This window comes from Elgaria multicarinata, chromosome 6 (genome assembly GCF_023053635.1).
Source record: "Elgaria multicarinata webbii isolate HBS135686 ecotype San Diego chromosome 6, rElgMul1.1.pri, whole genome shotgun sequence".
In the NCBI taxonomy this organism is placed as follows: Eukaryota; Metazoa; Chordata; class Lepidosauria; order Squamata; family Anguidae; genus Elgaria; species Elgaria multicarinata.
This window is the reverse complement of record NC_086176.1, coordinates 16,795,264-16,819,402: the sequence shown is the minus strand read 5'-3', so window position 1 is coordinate 16,819,402 and position 24,139 is coordinate 16,795,264. Positions and strand designations below refer to the sequence as shown.

The 24,139-nt window shown below is 45.7% G+C and overlaps 1 protein-coding gene across 4 annotated transcripts in view; it reads right to left on the bottom strand.

Moving 5' to 3' along the window:
• Positions 1-24,139, bottom strand: part of GAK (cyclin G associated kinase) — a 94,380-nt gene that overhangs the window by 44,059 nt on the left and 26,182 nt on the right. For all 4 annotated transcript variants that reach the window (XM_063129114.1, XM_063129116.1, XM_063129117.1 and 1 more), the window contains exons 5-11: positions 23,017-23,159; positions 18,250-18,375; positions 16,488-16,577; positions 12,572-12,707; positions 11,471-11,583; positions 10,183-10,294; positions 7,980-8,103 (exon numbers count right to left, since the gene is read on the bottom strand). In XM_063129114.1, the coding sequence (XP_062985184.1) occupies positions 7,980-8,103; positions 10,183-10,294; positions 11,471-11,583; positions 12,572-12,707; positions 16,488-16,577; positions 18,250-18,375; positions 23,017-23,159 (844 nt within the window). The remainder of the gene's footprint in view (positions 1-7,979; positions 8,104-10,182; positions 10,295-11,470; positions 11,584-12,571; positions 12,708-16,487; positions 16,578-18,249; positions 18,376-23,016; positions 23,160-24,139) is intronic.

The following is a 24,139-nucleotide window of genomic DNA, read 5'->3' as shown; positions in this document are numbered from 1 at the left end:
CCTCAATCTTCTCTTCTCCAGGTTAAACATGCCCAGTTCTTTCAGTCTCTCCTCACAGGGCTTTGTTAGAGAGCAATCCTATGAGTCTGGGGTGGGTGGGTCATAGAATACTTCAGATTGCTGGATCCAAGGTCAGCGAAAGCGCTCCGACCTCAGACCCAGGAGTCTGAGCTGCCTGCTTCCTCCCCTGCCCCCTCGGAGCAGCCCAGAAAAAACCATAATGGCTGCCTCTCTGAGATTGCAAAGGCAATCTCAGAGAGGATAGAAAGGGGCATGCCGATAGGCGGGGAGGGGACTGGGGGAAGTGGGAATATGAGCTATCCCCAGCCTCCCCCAACCTCCTTCCCTCCTTGTCCCCGGCAGCTCAGCTAGATGGGCATTTTGCCCTTCTACCTAAAATGCAGGGCAGGTAAAACATGGAGGCGAACATCATCTTCATTCTCCTCCCGCTCTGCATAGGCTCCTCGTCAGCCTCTGAGTTCGGAGGCTGACGAGAATCCCAAATGGACTGCACCCTTGAAGTCTGAGCCACAAGTAATACCCTACAACCAGCCATTTCATCCCACAGTTTAAAAGAGCAAGCTATTGCTACACCAACAGCCATGTGCTTGTCAGGAGTCAAGAGAAATATTTCATTTGAGCCTAGTTAACCATCTCATGGAAGTCACAGATGCCACCATTTAGACTGGTTTGACATGTTCCACTTCAGTGATATATTCCAATTCCAGAGAGAGGTAGGAACACCTCAACTCTATCCGTGTGCTGACCTGGAAATTTCAACAAGGCTGTCTTCCAAGTACGCATGCTTAGGGTCTGGATATAAAAGACAGGGCTCACAAAGTTTTGGAAATTATCCCAATCCAGTCATTTGACAATTGCGATCTCAGGAAATACAGAACTCAGACAAAAGGACTTTCAGGATCTACCAAGTTCCAAGTTATCCAAGGCAGGATCCAAGAACTATTTTAAGCAAACCCAAGGGAGTTGGGCATTGTGTTTTCTTTGCATTTCCCCTTGGAAAAGCATTTTGTCAGTTCTATGATATGGAGCTGGACAGGCCTGCTATTCCAGCCCCCTTCCGTTTTAGAAGTCATTTGCTGTGTCCAAGGGGAATTGTTACAAAGGAAGCACAAAACTCAAGCTCCCTTGGTTGTGTAGAACAAATGCATGGCTCTTTGGATTCATGCCTTAACTGAGATAAAAGAAACTTTGGCCGAGAAAGTATGAGCTACCAGATGACTCCGTTGGGCGGCCCAAGCAAAGAGATTCCTCTGTGAGTAACAGAGGGACAAACAGATAATCTGGGCCCTTGTTCAACACCGATGGTAAGATCGCTGCTTAGTTTTTTAGGTGGCCAAAAGAAATAATTTTACTGCAAATAAAAGTATTTTAGGTTGAAGGTATTTCCTTATAATAGCCTTTGCTTTCTGAAACTGCACAATTTGAGTAAGTGAAGGTGCTAGTAGTATGGCTCAGGTCCTTAAAACTAACCCAACATAAAATCTGTAGTGGGCTTTGAGGGTTCTTTTTTCAGCGGTGTGCTGCCAACTTCTCCCCACCATCACTGTCCAAACCTCTCCTTTCTCTGTACAAGTCCATTCATACATAGCCCACGGGGCCTCCAAAGGTCTTTAACTGACGTGCCAAATGGTTCACCTGGCCCAGGAAAGGCTCTGCTTGAAAGAAACGGTGCCAGTCCATCCGAAAGGGGTTTCCCTCTGACAGAATACAGCAGCTAGCATTCAAGCACTCAGCATCGAGCGAAGAGAAAGATGCAGGGCCAAGCGATCTACTCTCGGCCTACGGGCCCTCTGCACTTGACCTTAGCTTGTGTAACCAACAGAACGGCCTCATGAAATGTGAGATAATTTGCAACTGGTTGCCTTGATCCTGATGTCATAATCACTCTCTTGAGTAAAGGGCCTAAATCTCTACCTATAAAGCTGAAAGTATGTGTGGGGGTTTGTATGTCCGTAAACATGCGTGGGGGTTCGTATGTCCACTTGGAGTTGAGGTAGACCCTTAAAGCTGGGCACACAGATAGGTCCTCCTGTACAGTGATCAGGAAAAAATAATCTAACATTCAGTTTTTCTTGGTTTTAACTAATTTTACTTGATTAAAAACTAAACGTACACTGACGCCTACAACTCCAAGCAGCTGAAGGCATGCTGAGAGGTGTAGGCGTTTGAAAGATCTCGCGGGATCACGCACGGCCACACGGGCGATTTAGTGAAATCGCTGTACAGGCTGCAGTTCCAACCATGCCTGTGCTGGAGCTGGACGTGTCCTCTGACAGCCGCTTCCCTCCAGTCCTCAGCAAGCTAGAACGGGTTCAGCCCAAGCCTCTGCCATGCATACCACCGCCACTGTGGGGCATGGAAGCCTGCGGCAGCAGGGAGAGGACCGCTCAGGGCAGTCCCAGGTAATGGCCAAGTCTTCCCTCTTTCTTTCCTAACCCCATTATCATAGCAGCCTGTGATGTAAATGAGATCGGCTTCCCTTCTATACGTTATTCAGGCAATGCTGGGTATATCAGCTACTCTAGCTATAAATCAGTTTAAGGTCCTTACTGCCTCATGACCCTCCCTCCCTGTGTTCTCTTTCAGTGCAGACTGAGCTGTGTGGAGGAAGAAGCACGTTGTACTCCTAACCCAACCTTTTCTCCTAGATGCTTTCTCCCACAGATGTAGGTACAACCCCATGGGAAAGTTGGGCTATAAATTACTATTCAGATGGGGGACTGTACCTCCAACTCCCATTGATGTCTTCAGTTGCAGAACTTTACCTTATATAAGCAAATGGCTACCCGTCACCGGAAAGGGAAAAGTAAACTCATAGAAACAGTGTTCAGGTGTGAAGAAGCCCAGACTACTGGCACTGGTGAATCTAGCGTTCAGGTGAGTCCGACTTTATCAAGCTCCACACATTGCAATTTTCCGGAATGAATGCAGTTGCATCCATTTTATTTAATTTTTATTAAAAACAACAACCCAACCTCCACTTAGAGCAAGTGACTTTTATCAGAGAAAGTGAACAGCACTGTTTCTCAAGTACGGATGACGAAAACGATCAAGAAGGCAGGTATGACCTAGAGAAGGGGTAGGCAGAAGGTAAGATCTCCGGATGTTTGGGACTTCAACTCCCAGAAGACTCTGCCAGCATGGCCAATGGTCAAGAATGCTGGGAGTTGAAGGGCAAAAGGTCTGGAGGTATTACCTTGTGCCCACGCTTGACCTAGGGGGTGAGAGGCTCTCTTTTGCTGGACACTGTCCCAGGAGAGGCTGCACAGCTATTTATTTATTTATTTATTTATTTATTGCACTTACATACCGCTCCCATAGCCAGGGCTCTCTGGGCGGTTTACAGAAATTCTATAATTAAGATAAAAACGAGTATACAAAATTTAAAATTCTAAAACAGAAAACATATACACATAAAGTATTAAAAACCGTTAAAAAAAACCTAAACATGTGGCTGATTAAGATGTGCCACCATATGCCTGGGCAAAGAGGAAAGTCTTAACCTGGTGCCGGAAAGATAGCAGTGTTGGTGCCAGGCGAGCCTCGTCAGGGAGATCATTCCATAGTCTGGGGGCAACCACAGAAAAGGCCCTGTCTCTCGTTGCCACACTCCGAGCCTCTCTCGGAGTAGGCCCCCGGAGGAGGACCTTAGATGTTGAACGTAGTGACTGGGTATATTCACATCGGGAGAGGCGTTCCATCAGGTATTGTGGTCCCAAGCCGTGTAAGGCTTTATAGGTCAAAACCAGCACCTTGAATTGGGCTCGGAAACATACAGGCAGCCAGTGCAAGCGGACCAGAACAGGTGTTATATGGTCAAACCTTCTGGTTCCCGAAATCAATCTGGCCGCTGCATTTTGCACGAGCTGCAGCTTCCAAACCGTCTTCAAAGGCAGCCCTACGTAGAGCACATTGCAGTAATCTAACTTGGAGGTTACCAGAACATGGACAACTAAAACCAGGTTATCCCTGTCCAGATAGGGGCGTAACTGGGCCACAAACCGGAGTTTGTAGAAGGCACTCCGTGCTACTGAGGTCACCTGAGCCTCAAGTGACAATGATGGATCTAAAAGAACCCCCCAAGCTACAAACCTGCTCCTTCAGGGTGAGTGCAATCCCATCCAGAGCCGGTAGAACACCCCCCGTCCTGTCAGCGGAGTCACCTACTAACAGCATCTCAGCCTTGTCTGGATTGAGTCTCAGTTTATTAGCCCTCATCCAGTCCATTGTTGCAGCCAGGCACCGGTTCAACACATCCACAGCCTCTCCTGCTGAAGATGAAAAGCTATCTGTTGGGAATGCTCTAACCCTAGACTTCCTGCATGGAGGAGGAGACTGCACTAGTCAGCCAAAAAGGAACCCTCCAGCTCTCTGATTTGAGCGTGAGTGTGCATGTGTTTTATACTGTATGCTTTTATCTGTACCTGAGTTCTTAATGATATAGGGCTGGAGAAGATGCTGATGCTAGGGAAAGTGGAAGGCAAAAGGAAGAGGGGCTGACCAAGGGCAAGATGGATGGATGATATTCTGGAGGTGACAGACTTGACCTTGGGGGAGCTAGGGGTGGCGACAGCCGACAGAAAGCTCTGGCGTGGGCTGGTCCGTGAAGTCACGAAGAGTCGGAAGCGACTGAACGAATAAACAACAAACAAATGTTTTAAATAAATAAATAAAATAATAAACGTGTGAGTGTGTGTGTCTTCCCTCTTCCAGCTGCAGTTGTAATAAGCAATCAAGATACCTTGCCATATTATTTCATCAAGTGTAAAAAAAAAGAAAAGAAAAGCGCAGTGTTTTTGTGTAGTTCAAGATAAACTGAGAGACAGTGGTAGACTTCGCTGCTGAAGATGCAATTGGTCTAGTTTCAACACAACCGCTTGCGGAAACTAGATGGCGATTCTAGTGAGGGAGCCAACAGACTGATGCAATCCCAGTACGGACCCAATTTTTGCAAACTTGCACTACAACAAACAAAAAGAGGATTTGACTTGTACTGCAGACATCACATTAAAAGATTACTCCGGGAAAAATAAAGCCCTGATTCTCATGTTACTCGCAGACAGTGGCTTAAGAAGAAAAAAGTGCTCAGTGATACCTCACAGGAGTCAGAGGGTGACGTCACAGGGGAGGAGCCCTTCAATAGCTACCAGCCCCCCCTGCATTTGACATGAGAACCAGATCCAAGACCAGTGCTTCAAGCCTCAAACTGCATTTCAAAATCTCAGTAGCACATGCTTCACGTTTGGCCCGATTTATTCCCAGACTCCTTCATTCTCTCCCCTAACCCAACAGGTGAATATAAACTATCATGCCTCCATTTTGGATCTAAGATCATGACGCTGTAGCTTTGTGCTCAGCGAAAGGGAGCCGCCTGTGGAAAAAGTGACTAGGAGCCCAGCGCTTCTTTGTCAGGGTTCCAACGGAAATGCTGGTCAACAGCCATGTTCTCAACCGTTTGTAGTGCTGTTTTGGAGAAGCTGTAGGCCAAGACATCGCATCAAGGCAATTTTAGGAGCAGCACTGGCAAGAGAGTGTATAATCAGACACCCCTGGTGAAAGAACTCTATTTCCTTGTTCGCTTAGGTTACTCAAACCACCTTCTGGAGGTGCCACAGCCACCTTGGAGTTAGGCTGGCAGCTACAAGGAACAGGGCTTTTACTGTGGTGGCCCCCTTTTGGGGAGCTACTCCCACCCCCAGAGTAGTTTACCTGGTCCATTATCTTTTATTTATTTATTGCCAGCATTTTTATTCTGCTCTTCAGCCAACAAGGCTCCAGATCTTAGAACAGTGGACTATTTAATGAGGAGATGATAATGACCGTTTGGTTCCTTTTCCTCTCCTGCTTAAGGGCAGTTGGTGCTAATGGCCTCTGGGAGGGGAGGGGAGGCCCAGTCCCATGTGGTGAATTAGCAGCAGCAGCAGCTGGGGAAGGCAGTCAAAGCAGGTTGCTTCACTAGCTGCTGCTTCCTCCTTTACCTTTTATTCCAGGTGGTCTTTGGGGATTTACAGTTTTCATGCCAATTTGATTACTGGTCCTTAAGGGTTTATAGAGCTACAGACTGCTCGTGTTTTTAATACCCTGTTTCTTTGATTCTAAGATGCACTTTCCCCCCCCCCCTATAAACATCTTTAAAAATGGGGTGCGTCTTAGAATCACGGGTGTGTCTTAGGGATTTTTTTTTCTGTTGGTGGTACTGAAATTAGTGTGCGTCTTACAATCGATGGCGTCTTACAATCGAAGAAATACGGTATGTTCCTTTTTCCGTTTTTTAGGTTATTGTTTTTTAAGAAAAAAAAGCTTGCTCGGGAAGCAATTATTATATTATTATTATTATTATTATTATTATTATTATTATTATTATTATTGTATAAGCTGCCTTGGGGGTTGCAGCACAAACCAAAAGAGGGGATATAATACACACACACAGTATTTTCAGACTCAGCAGATGGCCATCACTATGCCTTTGACAAAAACCGAGTGCGTTCGAAATACTCCATACAAAAATTCTTCTCCTGGGACATGACATTCTTAGGCTATTCTAGCTAGGATCCCACTTTGCCATTTTCTTTTCATGGGTTTATCGTAGAGTAGGTGGCAGGGAAATGCAGACTGCCCTAAATCATGGCTAGGCAACTTGTGGCCGTACAGACATTTTGGCCTACAACTCCCATCATCCCTCACCACTGGCCGCCTTGGCTAGGGCTGATGGGAGTTGTGGGCCATAACATCTGGAGGGCCACATGCTACCCACCCCTGCCCTCGATGATATAGGAAGTGACAGGCTGGCAAATCAAACCTGGTATCATTTAACACAATAGATACATGTGTTATCTACTTCTGGCCTGAATTTGTGTCTGCATATCCATGATACAAATCTTTCAGTACATCTCTTTTGATGGGGGAGATAATTATCATCATCATCATCATCCGCCTCTCCATTTTGATCGAGGCTGGGAACAACAGTAAATATAAAATACAGGCGAAGAAGAACTCAGGGTCTGTTCCAGCTAGAAATACCCACCACCACCGTTTCCCAGGACTATCTACCACCTACTGCCCTATAGAAAGGATTCCAGGAGAGACAGGGAGGTGTATGAGGATGACACCAGACATCTGCTCCTATTATTATTATTATTATTATTATTATTATTATTATTATTATTATTATTATTATTATCATGTATATCCCGCCTTTTTTCCTCTAAGGAGCCCAAGGTGGCGTACATTATCCTTCTCTCCATTTTATCCTCACAACAACAACCCTGTGAGGTAGGTTGGGCTGAGAGAGTCTGTGACTGGCCCAAAGTCACCCAGTGGGTTTCTATGGCTGAGTGGGGACTAGAACCTGGATCTCCCAACTCCCAGTCCAACACTTTAGCCACTACACCACACTGGCTCTCAGCTGGACTCTTCCTGCCCCAGGGCTACCTTCCACCAAGTGCCCCGAGGGAAGGATCCTGAGGATTTTGAAAAGAATTTGTTCATATTGTTTTTATTACCTGTATGCTGCCTTGGTAGGATTTGTATTCTAAGAGGAGGCATACAAATAATTGAAATAAATGAATATTTTTGGAAGAACAGTTCTGACTTTTCCGGATGCTTAATATTTTTGGCACACCCCGGTTTAAAGACTTTGGGTGGAGGGAGCCCTCTCTATTGATGCTCACAACACACTACGTACATGGAGTGCCACTACTGAGAAAGCCCTACCCTGGGAACCACCACATCTAACCTCAAAAAAAGACGGTACACAGAGTGAGGATTCATTCACGGATCTTGACATAATTCCCCAAAGCCCTTTTCCAGAAGGTTTAGAGTGGGTCATCTCTTAAGTAACCACAAAGGGCGGGGGGGAACCCACCACACAGTACGTTAAATACCTATTGCACTGAGAGGGGTAAACCAAGACAGGGGATTTCCATTCTCTCTACCAACACACTTGCATTTCTACTTACTTTGCCACAGACTGAATCACTTTGGAAGATGTATCCTTGATGTTTGTGAGAAACCTCTCCGTCCCACCTCTAAGGATATCGAAGAACCCTCCGTACGTCTGGTCGCATTCTGCTACCGTCAGACCTGAAGCCAAGAACACAGAGTTACAACCCAAGGCGCTTCTCCACCATCGTCCCATCAGTTCATGTCCCTAATCCAGCAGCTAAAACACAGAGATCCAGCTTCAAGTCCAAAGCTTCAATGGGACACAATTATGTTCTATTAGCAAGGCTTAGATCCATTATTAAGGGAATAGCCCACTGCCGCCGTTGCCAATTGCTAACGAATTGCTAAGAATAAATAGTAAGTCTGACTTCACATATTATGAAGCAAAACAAAGAACATGCATGAGCCCTTTATGTGAAATAGACCAAGCACACAATTTCGGATGGCTGTCAGCCAATACTACATGGTTTGGGTCCAGGCTACCTGCGGGATCGCCTTCTCCCATACAATCTGCCCTGCACACTCAGGTCCTCAGGGAAGAATTTACTTCAGTCAGCCACAACTAGGCTGACAACTGTTACCCAGAGGACCTTCACTTCTGCCGCTCCCAGACCGTGGAATGGCCTACCAGGAGAGGTCCACCAACTCAACAGTCTTTCTGAATATAAGGAAGCAATAAAGACTGATCTCTTCTGACAGGCCTACCCAGTCGAATTTTAAGATATCAGGCTCTTACTTTAATAATGTATTAGTTTTATATCAGTTTTATGTATTTTATAATACTTTTGTATTCTATGTTGTTCCCCACCACAATCCAGAGGGAGAGGCGGGTATTTTAGTGGTGCTGAGAAGAGAACTACTATACAAAAGGCCGGCCTCAACAGTAGGCCTGATTGAGCACCTGCTGAGGGTCTACACTCTAGCAGGGGCCCACAGACAATAACCCCTTGGAGTTCCTCCTCTTCCTCATTGCAACCTGCTTGTTCACCCGCCTCTCACGCTGGCCCAGTTGTGGTGAGAAAGATGAGCAGGAGATGCCATGACCTACTTGCTCCCTGGCTCTTTGCCTTTCAAGGTGGTGCTGGGGGATTATTGCTCTGTTGCACGGCAACTACATCACGGGGTTCTACAGGACTCAATTTTTATCCACCAATGCTATTAACATCTATATGAAACCACTGCGGGAGGTTATCTGGGGCTGAGGTGCCATCAACAGGCCAATGACACCTAACTCTACTTCTCCTTTTCATCAAAACCAGGTGAGGCAGTGGGTGTCATGAAATGGTGCCTGAGTAGGGCCAACAAACTGAAGCTCAATTCAGACAAGACGGAGGTACTGTCAGCAGGGGGGTACATCTGAGCAGGAGACGCCCCTGTCTATTTGCTTTCTGGCTCCCTGCCTGTTAAGCAAACCAAAGGAGCAACAGCAGCTGGTGACAACCATGGGAGGAAGACAGACTCACTGGAGGGAGTGGGCCCATCGGGGATGTCTGACCCAAGGGCCCTCCAAAACCTGCAGTCAGCACTGAATTTTTTAGCTATACAAACTTGCACAGTGTATTTGATTTAAAAAATCTCCCAGTCATATATACAAATTTTACATACTGGCTTTCATTGCTCAGGGATACCGTTTGTAGGTAAGATACTGTTTGTAGGTAACATTGCTATTGACTCCTTTTTTGTCTATTTTCTACCTGTCCAAGCCAGATGTCAAAGCGATGTATAGATGGTCCCCAGATGGTTGACCATCCAGGTACTGATCAGACCTAGACTAGGTTGATGCAGCAAGGGAACTTGGATCCTTTGCCTGCAGAACAGGCCTTGTTATCTTTGCTTCTCTCTCTTTGCCTTCACTCCCCACTAGACACATGTGCACACATTGCACAGCTGTAAGCTCTTTGGGGAAGGGACATCTCTTTTGCTTATTTTACGTAGGCGACCATTTACAACGGCCGCACTATATGAAAGGGAATCAAACGTAGTCATCACAACGAATGCACCCCATAGACAACGGGCAGTATGTAGTTTGACAGTAGCATTATTGTAAATTATGTTGCATGAGCAACTTTTAGCACAATGCTAATAGCACTTGCTGGAGCGACCAGTTTCCCTAGAAAAAGACTCTGTGAACCTCTATAGGAATGCTGAAGCTTTGTAAGAAATACAAAAACCTGGACTTCCTATCATTTTTAGAGAAAACGCGATTTGGAAATGTACCTGCGTTATACATATTGTTGAGCTGTCCTGCGGGTTTTGAGTTCTGTGGCACCACTGCTGAAGATGTCCTAGGCTGAGCATTATTTCCATAGCCTCCATTTTGCTCAAGAAGCTGAAAAAAGCAACCACTTTTGGAGTTAACACATGTACGTTATAGTCTCTCTCTTACTCACACACACACACATACCAGTAAGGATCCACAAATCAAATCCTGACCAAAGGTGGGTCACACCACTGTTGTCTTTTTGTCTGATTAGGGAGTCTTTTACTAACAAAGTTAACTGGAAAAAAGAAGGTAAAAATACAGGAAAAATACACCCCCAACAGGGCCCACGCATGCACGGACAGCTGCAATCAGCGCACGGTCGCGGTATTGCATTTCTGGGGGGAAGCCCTGACACACGCGAAAACATGCGTTTCCAGAAGGAGCGCAACCTGCCCAGCACATGGTTCTTATTGGATACTACCCATAGTAAGCAGATGCAAAAGAAGATAGAATTTCATTTTTAATTGCTGTGCGCAAGAGGAAAATTCAACAGGTACAGCTTTCTACATCCCTTCAGGCTACACCTGCCGAGAATGTGGGTCCCATGATGAAGGATGAGGTTGAAGATGGGTCCAAGTCTGAAAATTGACATTCAAGATCTTAGCCCCTAAGCCCCTATAGCTACTCTCCCTTCAAATCACAACCTCGCTAGGTGGCCTTGGGAAAGCTGTTCCTCGCTGTGCCTTAGTATCCTCATCTGCTTGTCCAGCCTCACCCTTAGCCCATCTACAATATGGAGATAGTATCAAAGTGCTTTAAACATATTTGGTAGTTTGAAAGAATCCCCCCCCGATATAATTCTGAACTTTAATCTACTGTAAATCCATTGACATGTCAAGCACTCCAGAAATAATAAATCTTGATTCGTACGTAAATGCCAAGTATTCCTATTAAAATGGAAGTAGTCATTGCTCTATTTCAGGGTAAGCAACCTGTTTTGGACTACAACTCCCATCACCCACAGTCAGCATGGCAAATGGTCAGGGATTATGGGAGTTGTGATCCAAGACATCTGGAGGGCACCAAGTAGCCTACCCCCTATTCTACACTTTCTCTGCCAGTCACTTTCCTTACTCTTTTGACCCCTGGAATCATAGAACTGGGGTAGGGAAAGAGAATAGCTCTAGTGACTTTTGGAAGAACTGTGCAAAAACAAACCAGGCCATTCTAGTACATTCCCTGATTTCAGAGTCTTTGATGGGCAATTTGGAGCTTCAGTACAAAAGACCCCAAACCCATTACCTCCGTGATGGGAGACTTTGGGTTTACATTCCTAGCAGCTGCGATCTCCTGCAGTTGATTCACAAGCTCCGTAATGGACAACCTCTCTTCTGGGTTTACCTTCAAGGAAGAACCTAAAAAAAAATTACAAGACAGGTATTACTTAGACCAGCGCATGATATCTGCGGAATCTCTATTTCCCCCCTAAGTTTTCTATCCTGCAAGCCGGCCAAACTGACTTTCAAGGTGGCTTGATTACAAGTCAAGATGTGGAGGAAATATATGTTTCTGTCATCAAGTACTTGGGCTGTGATTAGCTGAGATTATACGCTCTTCCAAAAAGGAGAGGCTCAGAACATTTAGAATACCTTTAGGGAGCAACCCTATTGCCCCCTGGGCAGTGTCTGAAGGGCCAAAGGACAGCTCGGATGCCCCGATCCAAGGTTGGAGGCAAGTCTCCGACCTCAGAGGGGAGCATCCAAAAACCGACCCCCTCTCCCTCGCCACCAGCATGGAAAGAAATATGGTGGCTACTCTCTGAGGTCTCGATCTCTGAGAAGGGGGGAAAGGGGGTATTTCGGTGGGAGGGGAGAGGCCAGGATGTGAGCTAGCCTGAGGCTCTGCCAACCTTCTTCACTCCCCCTCCAAAATGCCTGCAAAACAGCCCATCTAGTGAAAAATGCAGGGCAGGAGGATGGAGAGGTGAAGTTGGCCTTCACTGCTTCTCCTGCCCAGCAGAGGATGATCTGGTTGGCCTCTTCCACAGACGGTAGAAGATGCCTATGAACCTTAATTTGCTTTTGTGATCCAGAAGCCATGACATTTTAAAACAGGAAAGGCACTAGGGCCAAGCCACAACTTCATCACTCCCCTCAAAGAACAGGGAGATGGGATTTGTGAACTTCACTGCCACAACCAATGCCTTATGCTTCTCTCCAAGCTATTGGTGTATACTGTTCTATTCACATTAAGCTACATGCATAGAAACAATTTGGGGGGGGAAATGCACCTGCATTTTAAAAAGGAAACAAAAAGTGAACCTAAAATCCCTTCTGACCTATTTGTCTTTTATTCCCCCTCACCCCCTCCAAGTGAATTTAGCATGCTGTCTTTCAAACTTACGAATGAGATCATGAAACACTGTGTATCTGGTGTCATTTTGTGGGATGGAATATTTGCCATTGACTATTCGAAGCTTAGCTCCATCTTCAAACGGATGTTGCCTAAAGCACAACAGGTAGAGGATGCAACCCAAAGCCTGCAGCGAAACATTAAAGAGGTTACAAAAAGAAATAATAATTAAAAGGTTAAACCATACAAGATTAAATTGAATTACTTTGTTTCATCTGATAAACTATCCCATCCAAAGAGTTCAGGGCAATTCTGCAGCATTTTGTGATCCGGTGCAGACATTTTCAGCCAAGGTGAGTGCTGACTATGGACCGTTGCATTATCCCTTGTTAAGATCCCAAAGCGTCAGTGAAATCATGGTTGGCTTGCCAAGGTAAGCTCTCTCCCACTGGAAGGAGATATCAATGAGGCTGGCTTGCCATGCAAATTTGGTTTTAGGAATCTAATCCCATCCGTCACATTTCAGGTGTTCTCATATCCTGCTCTCCAGTCCACTAATCTTCTCCACTTCCTCAGAAACAATAGTGAATACTAGCAATCAAGTAGCAGCTTACCAAGATATGTACAGAAACTAGTTCTGGAGCAATCCTATGATCCCTGGGAGAGCATAACTAGGGACTATAGGATATGTTGGATTTCTCCCACTCCTGAGGCAGAAACCCAGGTCTGGAGGCCATATCTGGCCCTCTGGAGGTCCCATTCCAGCCCTCCGGGTTTCCCCAGAAAGCCCCAACCCCTTTCCCCAGACCATTGGTGGTTTGGCATTTTTCCGGTTTTATATGCAGTTTCTTCCCCATTTCAAAAGGAAGAAATGCCTCTCCTAAGATTTCATTACTGATAGTAAGAGCTTTAAGCTAAAATATACTGGTGCTTTCGCCCCACCCCTGTTACTTTTGGCCCCGCCCACCCCGGAATGCGGCCCCCAAGAGCTTCTCCAGAATGAAATTCGGCCCTCGGGCTGAAAGAGGTTCTGCACTATTGATGTAGACGCTTCTTTGACCTTGGGAGGGGGAATCAGACACCAGGCCATTTCTCCTCCCCTTCCCCCAATTCCTCACAGCTGTCACGGGAAGCCTTCCCTCTCCACAACAACGTAGATCAGCTAGATAGGCTCAGAAGCCCATCTAGCTGACACGTCCATTTTTAAAGAGGCAGAACCACCTATGTCCCTCCGCAGCCCTGCCTGGTTCTTGCCGGCAGGGCCCAGGGTAGTCAGAAGGCTCCAATCTCAAAGGCCTCTGTCTATCGACAGCAACTTGGCCATAGTCCTGCTAAGCTGTGGGGATTTTAGCATTCCAAATTTGCCCAGATCTGCTTCCTTAGATTTCTCATCAAGGGCAGAAGTGTGGCAAACGCCTCCTTAATCCGCAGCAGAACTTGCCCAGTGGTTACATGTACAATGTGTTCAGTTACCTCTTAGTAAACCGTCGCCTGCATTCACCTGCTGCTTTCACACACTCACACACCTTCCCACCAATCAAACCTATACCCAGTTTTACTTACAACCTCAGGCCGAAATCTGTAGTTCTAAGCATGTGCTTTCATGCATTCATTAGGAAGGGGAAACATCCAACTCCCCACCAGTAAGAATGGAGCACCATCAACCATCCATTGTATTATGATTAATGAATTCCTATCGGTACATTCTGTCAAGACATTATATACCGTATTTCTTTGATTCTAAGACGCCATCGATTGTAAGACGCACACTAATTTCTGTACCACCAACAGAAAAAAAGCTTTGACTGTAAGAAATAATAAACGCACCCACGATTCTAAGACACACCCCGTTTTTAGAGATGTTTATATGGGGGAAAAAGTGTGTCTTAGAATCGAAGAAATACGGTGTGTATATATGTGTGTGTGTGTGTGTGTATACACACACACACACACACACACACACACACACACACACCCCAGAGAGCTTCAGCTATGGGGCAGTATATAAATTTAATAAATAAATAAATAAATAAGACTGGCAACTGGTAAATCATTCCCTGGCTTGCTTCTCCCTTTGCTTCCCCGAAGCCTGTTAGAAGAACTGTGGCTATACCTTCAAGTTACTTTTAAACAACTCACCTCTTTTCTTTTAGCTGTTCCGCCTTAGATCAGCACTGGCTTTTTTTCCCCTATGAACAAGTTACATAAAAATTCCTACTTACCACCCCTATTCATTTTTTTTTTTAAAAAAAAACATTATAGAAAGCCAGTCTGCTTGTTTGTGTGTGAGTCCTGCCCTCCCCCCCCCCCCCGTTTCCTTGGGTTGTGTTATCCTTTTTCAGCTGAACTGGCAGAAACATGCCTATTTTTAGTCAATGTACAGTGCCAGGCACAGTTCTGAGAGCTTCATAAACAATCACATTTACTCAATAGCTGTCTGAAAACAGGCTGGACATTAAAAGCTTGCTGCTTTTTCATACTTCTTTTCCCCCCCGGAGCATTTAACAGCCTTCCCCCAACTGGTGACCTCCAGTTGTTTTTGGACTACAACTCCCAGCCATGTGGGCTGTGGCTAGTGGGAGTTGAAGTGCAAAATATCTAGAGGGTGCCAGGCTGGGGAAGGGTAGCATATAGTATATAGTTGCCAGACAGGGAGGCCTGTTGGGGTCCTACAAGTCTCAATTAAGTTGGGAACTCAACCATATCTTAAATAAAAATGAGTGACTTTCACACCTATGAAGCTAGCGAGCAGAGGAAGAGACAGCTTAGCAGGGCTCTCTCTGTTGGCTTGGCTGAGAGGCTCTTGCTACCTTGAGCTCTTTCCTCTTCCTGAGTTGTTCCCATTCAGGTTGATCATTATAAGAAATACGTAACTTTAAGAACGGATTCCTTCGCTTCTTTTACGATTCCCACCCCATGCTTTTTATTGTGTATGTGGTCCTTTAGATTGTAAAGCCAGTGGCCAGAGGCAGCCTTGTTTCTAATGAGCGTACAGCGCTTGGTAAAATGTTAGGAGCTTTATAAATGATAAATAATAAGTCAAGGAAAGAGTATCAAAAGCAAAATCAGGAGGATCACTCAGAGGGATGCAGCTCCCAGTTGAGTGTGATGTCCATCGAGTAGATTAAAATTGTCAGATTCTCCAGGGCTCTTAAAAGAAGGCCGTATCCAATGGGGCTGCTCCGTCTCCATGGAGTGATCCCTTGTACAATGGGGACTTGGCACTTCAGCCTTGGAAAGGACCAGAAATGTTAATTTCTGGATCAGGACAGATCCATGAAGCTCCTTTCTGTAAGCTCTGCTGACCCTGCCCCATTCCAGAAAGGAGGACAGCTGCAAAAGCCCCGTTGCACAAGTGGTCGCTTCCAAGAGCCCACGGACCCAACGGGACACTACCCAGAAGCTTTCAGCTTTATGTTATCCACCGGGAAAATTTTTGTTCTTGGGCAAATTGAAAATCCAAATTAACAAATGAATACTATTTGATAGAACCTTTTAATTGATATCACGCTTTTAAACCCTTTTTAAAGCTGCCGCTTTTAGATTTTGCTGCCGTTTTTATCTCAGCTATAATGTGAGACCAGGCTTGCCTCGCTCTCGATCTTTGGACCCTCACGATCCTGACCTGGATGGTTAGCGCCGTCACTCCTCCACCCCAGAAAGAACTTACATGGCACAGCACGTACAAGGCGTTACTGCTGCCTCCCAAACTCTCCTATGCGTGCACCCTTCTACATTTGCTAGGAACGATGTACACGGCTTCAAACGTTCTGAATTCAAGAATCATTTTGTATTGCGACGGCATTCTTATGTATGTTGTATCAATTTACCTTAAGCTATCTGGTGGATTCTACAAAGGGAAAGAGAGGGACTAGAACGCCTCTGAATAAGTAAACGTGAAATCCAGATAACCTTTGGAAACAAGACATTACACAAGGTCTAATCTATGCAGAAAGAAAATGCATACCCAGATATCCTGTTTTTCATCAATTGGGAAGTTTGAATACAGGTCTATTATTTCAGGGGTCCTATACATTGGTGTGGTGTTCCTTGTGATCTGTAGACACAAAATGAATGAAGGTCAGCCCTATTTGTACCCTTACGGCAGAGGGCCAGAGATTAACATACTTGGAAAGTAACATAGAACACTCAAGTGCTAAAGCCTTTGGTGTTCATCAAATAACACATTTGCCTAATTTTGGCTTCTATACAGAAATAACCGATCAAAAAGAAGCAGCTGATCCCAGCCTCCGCAGTAACAAATCAGATGAGCAAAATGAAAAAGCCTTCATGGTACCAACATGAAGGTCAATTCTTGTTCCTAAGTACCAGTTGCATAGGGGTAACAGCAGGCCACGGGCGGCTGCACAGGGAACGTTCAAAGACGAGGATGAGTTTTGATCTCTTTCTTGGTTACGCTGAAGTGGGGGGAGACCAAATTCATTTTCCAAGCAGCTCCTCCTCCTTTAAGGGCTCCTTTAAGAGCTCCCTAAAGCCACCCAGGGCCTACAATGGGAGGATGTTGTTGCTGACACAGCTACAGCCCTCCTTTCTTCACAGGTCCATTCAAAGGGTCAACAACTGTTTATAGCAACCACGAAGAAGCCATCTGTCGGTTGAAAGTTCCCAAGACCCCAGTAGGTATTGGAATAAGCAAAATAAAGCAGGGGTGCTGAACGGGCCAAATCCAGCAAGCCGGAGTTCTCCGGGTGTCCACACCCCCTTTCCTCCAACTGCTATCCATGGGTGGTTTCCGGGTTTTTGCACAACTTGCCCCCTTCCATTCTTTAAGGTTGGAATGCCTCCTCCAAGGCTTAGTCAGTGGCAGAAAACGCTCTAAACTGAAAAATGCTGGTATTGTTGCCCCCACCCCCCTTTTGCCTTCAATCCCGCCCACCGCTGGAATGCCCCACCCCCACCCCCCACAAGAGCTTCTCCAAAAATTGTACTCGTCTCTGGGGCTGAAAGAAGTTCAACGCTTCTGAAATCCCAATCGATAATACCAGTTCCTGCAACCTTTCAAAATGCAATAGGAACACCAAAGAGCCGACATCCCAATCCAACCCATTCCAATGTGACGAAGGAACGTAACACAGGGCCATGCAGGTTGGGCTGGCTTGGTTCTCCTTGGCGCTAGTGGCCTCTTTCTCCCTACCTGCCCTCTGGGTTCCTTGTTTTCCCTTCGGGCTGCTGTGCCCTAACCTCAATTCCCCCCTCCCCAGTCTACAAGGCCTTGTCAAAAATACCCAAGCTCCTTGGGGAGGAAAAAAATCCTGTTCTCAGAAATAGAATTGCACTACATAGGACAATACAGACAGGCAAGTTGGCCGAGAATATAGTTTGAAAACCAAATGCAGAACTCTGGTTCTCTTGGGACACAACCCTGACGTTATTCATGCGGAGCGTATTCAGACTTCTCTGCTGGATACGTCTTAAGAACACAGGAGATGGAGCATGTATGGCATGGTTCAAAGGGAAGAATATCAAATGACGCCTCATTCTGTATGGCTTTACAACAGAGGCAAAGGCAGCTGAAGACTACTAACTCCTTTGTTATAATAGTAGTTTGAAAATACCAAGTATTACATCAGGGAAAGCTAGGCCCCTTATGTAAGATTTCCAACCCAATACACCACAGGGCCTGATACTCAATACTAATGTATTTAAAGGTGTGTGCATATATAGGCAAGAGATACAAAATGTTGAAAATCACAGCATGGGGTTCTCACCTCATCTTCAACCGTCGCTCTCTTTTGTGCAGACCAGTTGTAGTCTGGGTAATGTGCTATGGTTGTCGCACTCCCAAAGTCACACAATTTAATTGTTCCTTGGTTACTCATTAGCATATTTTCAACCTGTAGAGACAAGTTAGCTAGCCGTTTAAATGCATAAGCAGCACACCCATTTACATTAAGAAAGTGTGCATCAATTCTCCCACTAAATGGAACATTTAAGATTGGTTGAGCATGACTGAGACAGTCTATCCTGAAATTCAAACAAGTGGGCTTGCAATTCTTTCCCAGTTCGCAAACCATCTTCAGTGGCCAGCAGGTCTGAGAAAGCAACTTTTCTAGTTATCTGCCAGGGCTGATGGATGAATGACTGGCAAAGAATACACACACAAAGGTCAAATTAAAGTTGAAGTTCTAACTGTGCCAACGTTAGCAAGTTTACTTAGAAATACGTCTCCCAAAATTCAGTGAGCTTGCTAAAGTGTCTTTAGGACTGCAGCCTAAATTAGGGGATGAAAAAATGTTGAGCCTAGCCATTTAAGAGCAACATAGAAAGTCTGATGGTGAGTAGAACAGCGTCATAAATTATTATTATTATTATACCTTTTTTTGCAATAACACTTCTAACAGAAAGCCTCAGGATGAATTTACAAATTTTTAATAGGAATATTCAACATTTATTTATTTATTACATTTCTATACCGCCCAATAGCCGGAGCGCTCTGGGCGGTTCACAATGGGTTGTATCCAAAGTTAGTCCTGCTTAGAGTAAACCCATTGAAATAAATGGAACGTAAGTTAAACTAACATTGGATACAACATGACATACGTTGTAATTTCCCCCCAGGTATTAGTTCTTTTAAACAATGGTTAAACTATGAAATCCTTCCACAGAACACTGTGTACTACTTCACTGAGGGAAAGATCTGGCATGGATGTCTCTCTTGCATTCTATCACATGGAGCACATAATACTCTGGGGAAATCATTTGAAATAGAAAGCTTTCCATTGGCTCAGTTTGGACGACATGTTGGTCAACGGTGGACTATTGAATAGTCCCCCATTGACTAAAGTGTCATCTGTCCAACAAAAAACATGGCATGGTTGGTTATTTCCAAAAAAAAACCAAAAAACCCACCAACGGAGATAACCAACAGTTTGCAGAGTTGTTTTTCTGCACAACTGTTGCTTATCACATCGTGCGGCAGGCTCCGTTATTTTCCATGCCGACAGAGTCGCAAGGCAAGAGCAGCAGAAACCCCAGGGCGCTGTAGCCCAGTGGGGCTCCAACGGCAGGGGAAATTATCCTGTGCCAGCAAGCACTTGGGGAGCCCCGATCGTGCCGTCCCTCGGTGGGGCGGCACAATCCTCGGCTCCCCATGCGCTTCCCAGCATGGGCGCTTGCCATCCCCAGGTGGGCCACCGCCAATCACGGCACCTCACATGCTCCAGGGATGTGCACGTCCCTGGAGCTCTCTGCCTGGAAACTAGATGGGGACCACTCGCACCCCGCCCTGCGATCCATCTGAAGATAGGCTTGATGGAATAGAAGGGGCAAAGAATGCCTCCTGTGGCTGGACGTGAAACATCCAACCATGGGGAAAATCCATCTGCCGATATCGGGCCGAAGGGCGCGCAAGGATCCGAGCTGCTGCTGTGATGCGCAGGACGGAGTCTTCCGCGTCCCATCCTGTCCCCATTCATGAGAACAGAAGAGGAAACCTTTGCTGAGGCAGGAGGGATGCTTGCGCATCCAATTCCCCTGAAGCCCTCCTGCCTCAGAAAAGGATTCCCCTTTTGTTCTTGCGAATGGGGACAGGACGCGGAAGACTCCGTCCTGCGCATCACAGCAGCAGGTCAGTTTCTTGCGTGCCCCTCCATTGCCATCATTTCCATAACAGCAGGACGGTAGGCGTTGCTGTTGTAGCTGTCCCTGTTGCTATGGAGACGAGGGTGAAGGACGCGTTGGCATGGAAAGAACTTCTCCGCTGGTCATCAGCTCTCCCCGCTCTCTGCCTCGAAACTAGATGGGGACAGAAGAGGCACCGCTGAGACAACTGATGTCCTCTCAGCTCTCTCTGCGCCGACGCGTCCTTCCTCGTTGGGGCCACGGCAACAGGGAAGGGGGTGGCGCTGCTATAGCCGCCCACTTCCTTGTTGCCATGGCCCCAACGAGGAAGGACGCATTGGTGCCGAGCCATGTGTCGATGCACCCGCCGGTTGTCGCGGACACCACTTGCTTGCTTAACAGGCTGGAAGTTAGAGAACAAGTACACAGTGGCATCTCCTGATCTTCCTAATCACCACCACCGTGGTCTGGGCCAGAGCAAGGGGCAAGTGAAAAAGCGGGTTGCAATGGAGGAGGAAGAGGAGGAGCAACTCCAGGGAAATCTTGAGAAAGGGCCTTTACTGGGGGTGGCCCCTCAGCAGTTGGCCAGCTATGCCTACCCTTGACCCCAGCTGTGATTCCATCTTTCAGACCTGGGCATTCATCTCCTATTAATACCGTATGGGCACACCCATCTACTTCTGCATGTCAGATAAATGCAATGTTTCCAGACATTGGGCCCATTCAGAAGACACCTTAAACCATGGCTTTAACCATGGTGGTTAAGGCAGAAAGCCACGCCATGTTCAGAAGACACCTTAAAACACAGGTTTAACCATGGTGAATGAGGTTTTATACTGTATTCACCAAAGTCAAAACCATGGTTTAAGGCGTCTTCTGAACACAACCCAGCTTTCTGGCTTATCATCGTTTTTAAAGCCATGGTTTAAGGTGTCTTCTGAACAAGGCCTTAAACTAAGAACAAGGGGTGCATAGTGAGATCCAGTGCCACACTGACATCTCTCAGCGTCACACGCACAGGCCACACATGCTCTGAACAAGAGGTGCTAAAGTTCCAGGACCTGGAGCTAGGGGAGCCCCTGTTTTCAATATGGGCATACCAATAGTACTCTCATTGTAAGTAACTCCAAGCATGAGTTAGCGCACCTCTGGGCATCTGACAGGTTGTTGGACACGATGGCCTTATAGGCCCCTTCCAACTCTACTATTCTATGTTTCTATGACCAGGGACTGGCAGAAGGGGATTAAAGGGCTCTATTAAGCTTCATAAGGAATCTTTTCACATGCCTACAGGGGCATGGAAGAGAAGGATGAATATATTTTATTTGTTTATACCCATTTTTAAAGCACTGATTTAAATTCATTTTAAAAAGGTGTCTCCTGTAATTTAATTCATGCCTAAAACGACTTTGAACTCTTCCACACCTTTTCCCAATTTGCATATGTTGACTCTTATGGCACCGTCTTTTCTTGGCAACTTTAGAACTCACTATAGTACATACGGTTTACACAAGCCACTGGCAACAAGCAGGGGGAAACTCCAGTTGCTGAAGACATGCTAGAGCCTGGAGTGTTTAAATAGTTCAATCATTTCTATAAGGTAATTGCATTAAGCAGTTGAACCATTTTCTAAACCAATGAAGAAAATTCCATGCACACATTCCTCTGAAATATTCACACCACTTACCATATTTCTCTTAGATCAGAAACAGAATATACTGCAGAAAAACAAAAACCTAATTCTAGAATCAATACCATGTTCTAACAGCTACACCTGCTTCTAGAGTTATTCCAGTTAGCTAGTCAAATATTTTAAGTATTAACTTTTACTTCATTTTATTTCATGGATTATACTTCTATACCGCCCTTTAGCCAAAGCTCTCTGGCTGGTTCACAAAAATTAAAATTAAAATGACTTATTAGTTCCCATACTATTAGAATGTAAGCCTGTGTGGCAGGGTTTTGCTATTTTATTGTTTTACTCTGTACAGCACCATGTACACTGATGGTGCTAAATAAATAAATAAATAATACATACCAGGGGAACACAGAACCCTACCTTCAATTTCAGCTCCATGGAAACTTGCACAATAAAAATGCAAGAAACAATACACATTTTCTACTGATACTTTCTAGATTTGTAACAATAGATTACACTACGTTTTAGATGGTTCACACAGCCAGCCAGTTGAAAATTCTGTCGATCTTTCTATCTACATTTATGAATCACTGATATTAAATGCATTTCTAAGTGATGTACAAACTCAAATCTTCACACCGAGGACAAGATTAAGTTTTTGGTAGGTGCCGAAAATTTGGATGGGTTGGCACCTGCCTAATTTGTAGTGGCAGAGAGTTCCAGAGAGTGAGTGCTATGATACTAAAGGCCCTATTCTGAGCCATGATGGACCAACCCTCCAAAAACGTGGGTACCAGACTATATGCACTATGTGCTCAGCAATAAAATGCTAACTAACTAACTTCGGCAGCATGTCATATACATATAGGCCCTGTTCAGTCATAATGGCAGCATTCAACAGCAATTTGAAGGTTAACTAACTATGGCTTAACTTTGGGTTGTTTAACCCACAAACAACCCCAAGTGCCCCGGTTCTGGCATCACAAAAGCAATCTACGAATGCCACATTTGTAGGTTGTTGCTAAAAGTGAAAGAAGCTTGCAAGCGGTGCATGCCCGCGCAATTCGTGGGTTAATTAACGAAATTACAGACTGCTGCCAAAGAACAGGGTCAGGGCCAACGCTCAAGTTCCTCCCACCTCTTTATTCTCAGCCAATGTAGTTCATAGCGTTCACCAACCTACGCGATACTTTTCAAATTACTACATGACCAACTTTGCCCAGGTATTAGTGCTACTGCTTGGAATCAGCTGAACGGCTGGCTTCAGGTTCTGTACCTTTAGATCCCTGTGGATAATAGGAGGCTTCTGCTTGTGCATGTGTTGCACGGCACGACACGTCTGGTAAAATATCTTCAGAACCGTATCACACGAGAGGGGCCCTTTGGATTCGGCTTTCGTCAAAAATTCCACCAGTTGCCCTATGGACAGGGAAATCGAGTTAATGTGTGGATCACGCCTATTAGGAAGGAGGCAGTCTAACGTTAAGGCTGGTTAGAGACACCAAAGTCACATAAGAACCCACTTTAGCATTAGAATTCTTATTCAACTACCTAACATTATACAAATAAAAAGGTTCAGGATGTCTCCTCCTGGCTGGACGAGACAACACTATACACCATCAGTAGTTTAGAGTAGCCTGTCTTGCTGGGACTCCGCACCAGCATTTTTTTTTACTTAGCAGAGACACTGATGTCATCTCCCCTCCCCTGCCCCACACCCGCTCAGGGTTCCCTATTTCCTCTGAGCTTCGCCGCCAACCTCACAATAGCTGGTGGGGATGAATTTTCCAAGCACCAATATATCGTTATGAGCTATCCCTGTTGTAACGCGAAGAATTTCCGAGTGGCCTGGTCTTGAACGGGCAATCAAGACCCAGCTGCTTCAGAAAAGATCTGTTCCTGGTCAAGATAAAAACAATCAATATCAACTGGTCTGTTGATAGAGAGCAGCAGAGCTGAGCTACTTGCAGTTTCAGCCTCTCCTTGGGGCGTAGCTACAAGGACTCCCATGATGAGTCCTTCTCAATCATCTCAGAGTGCAGGACACAGAATAATGGGCTCAAGTTACAAGAAGCCAGATTCCGGCTGGGCATCAGGAAAAACTTCCTGACTGTTAGAGCAGTATGACAATGGAACCAGTTACCTAGGAAGGTTGTGGGCTCTCCCACACTGGAGGCCTTCAAGAGGCAGCTGGACAACCATCTGTCAGGTCTGCTTTAGGGTGGATTCCTGCATTGAGCAGGGGGTTGGACTCGATGGCCTTGTAGGCCCCTTCAACTCTGCTATAATTCTGTGCCTGCACTGAAATTATCACTACACCACTGCATACAAAACCCTTTGGATACAACTCCAAGGGAAGAAATGGCTAAGCGACTAATGCCGTAGGCGTAGTGAGTAGG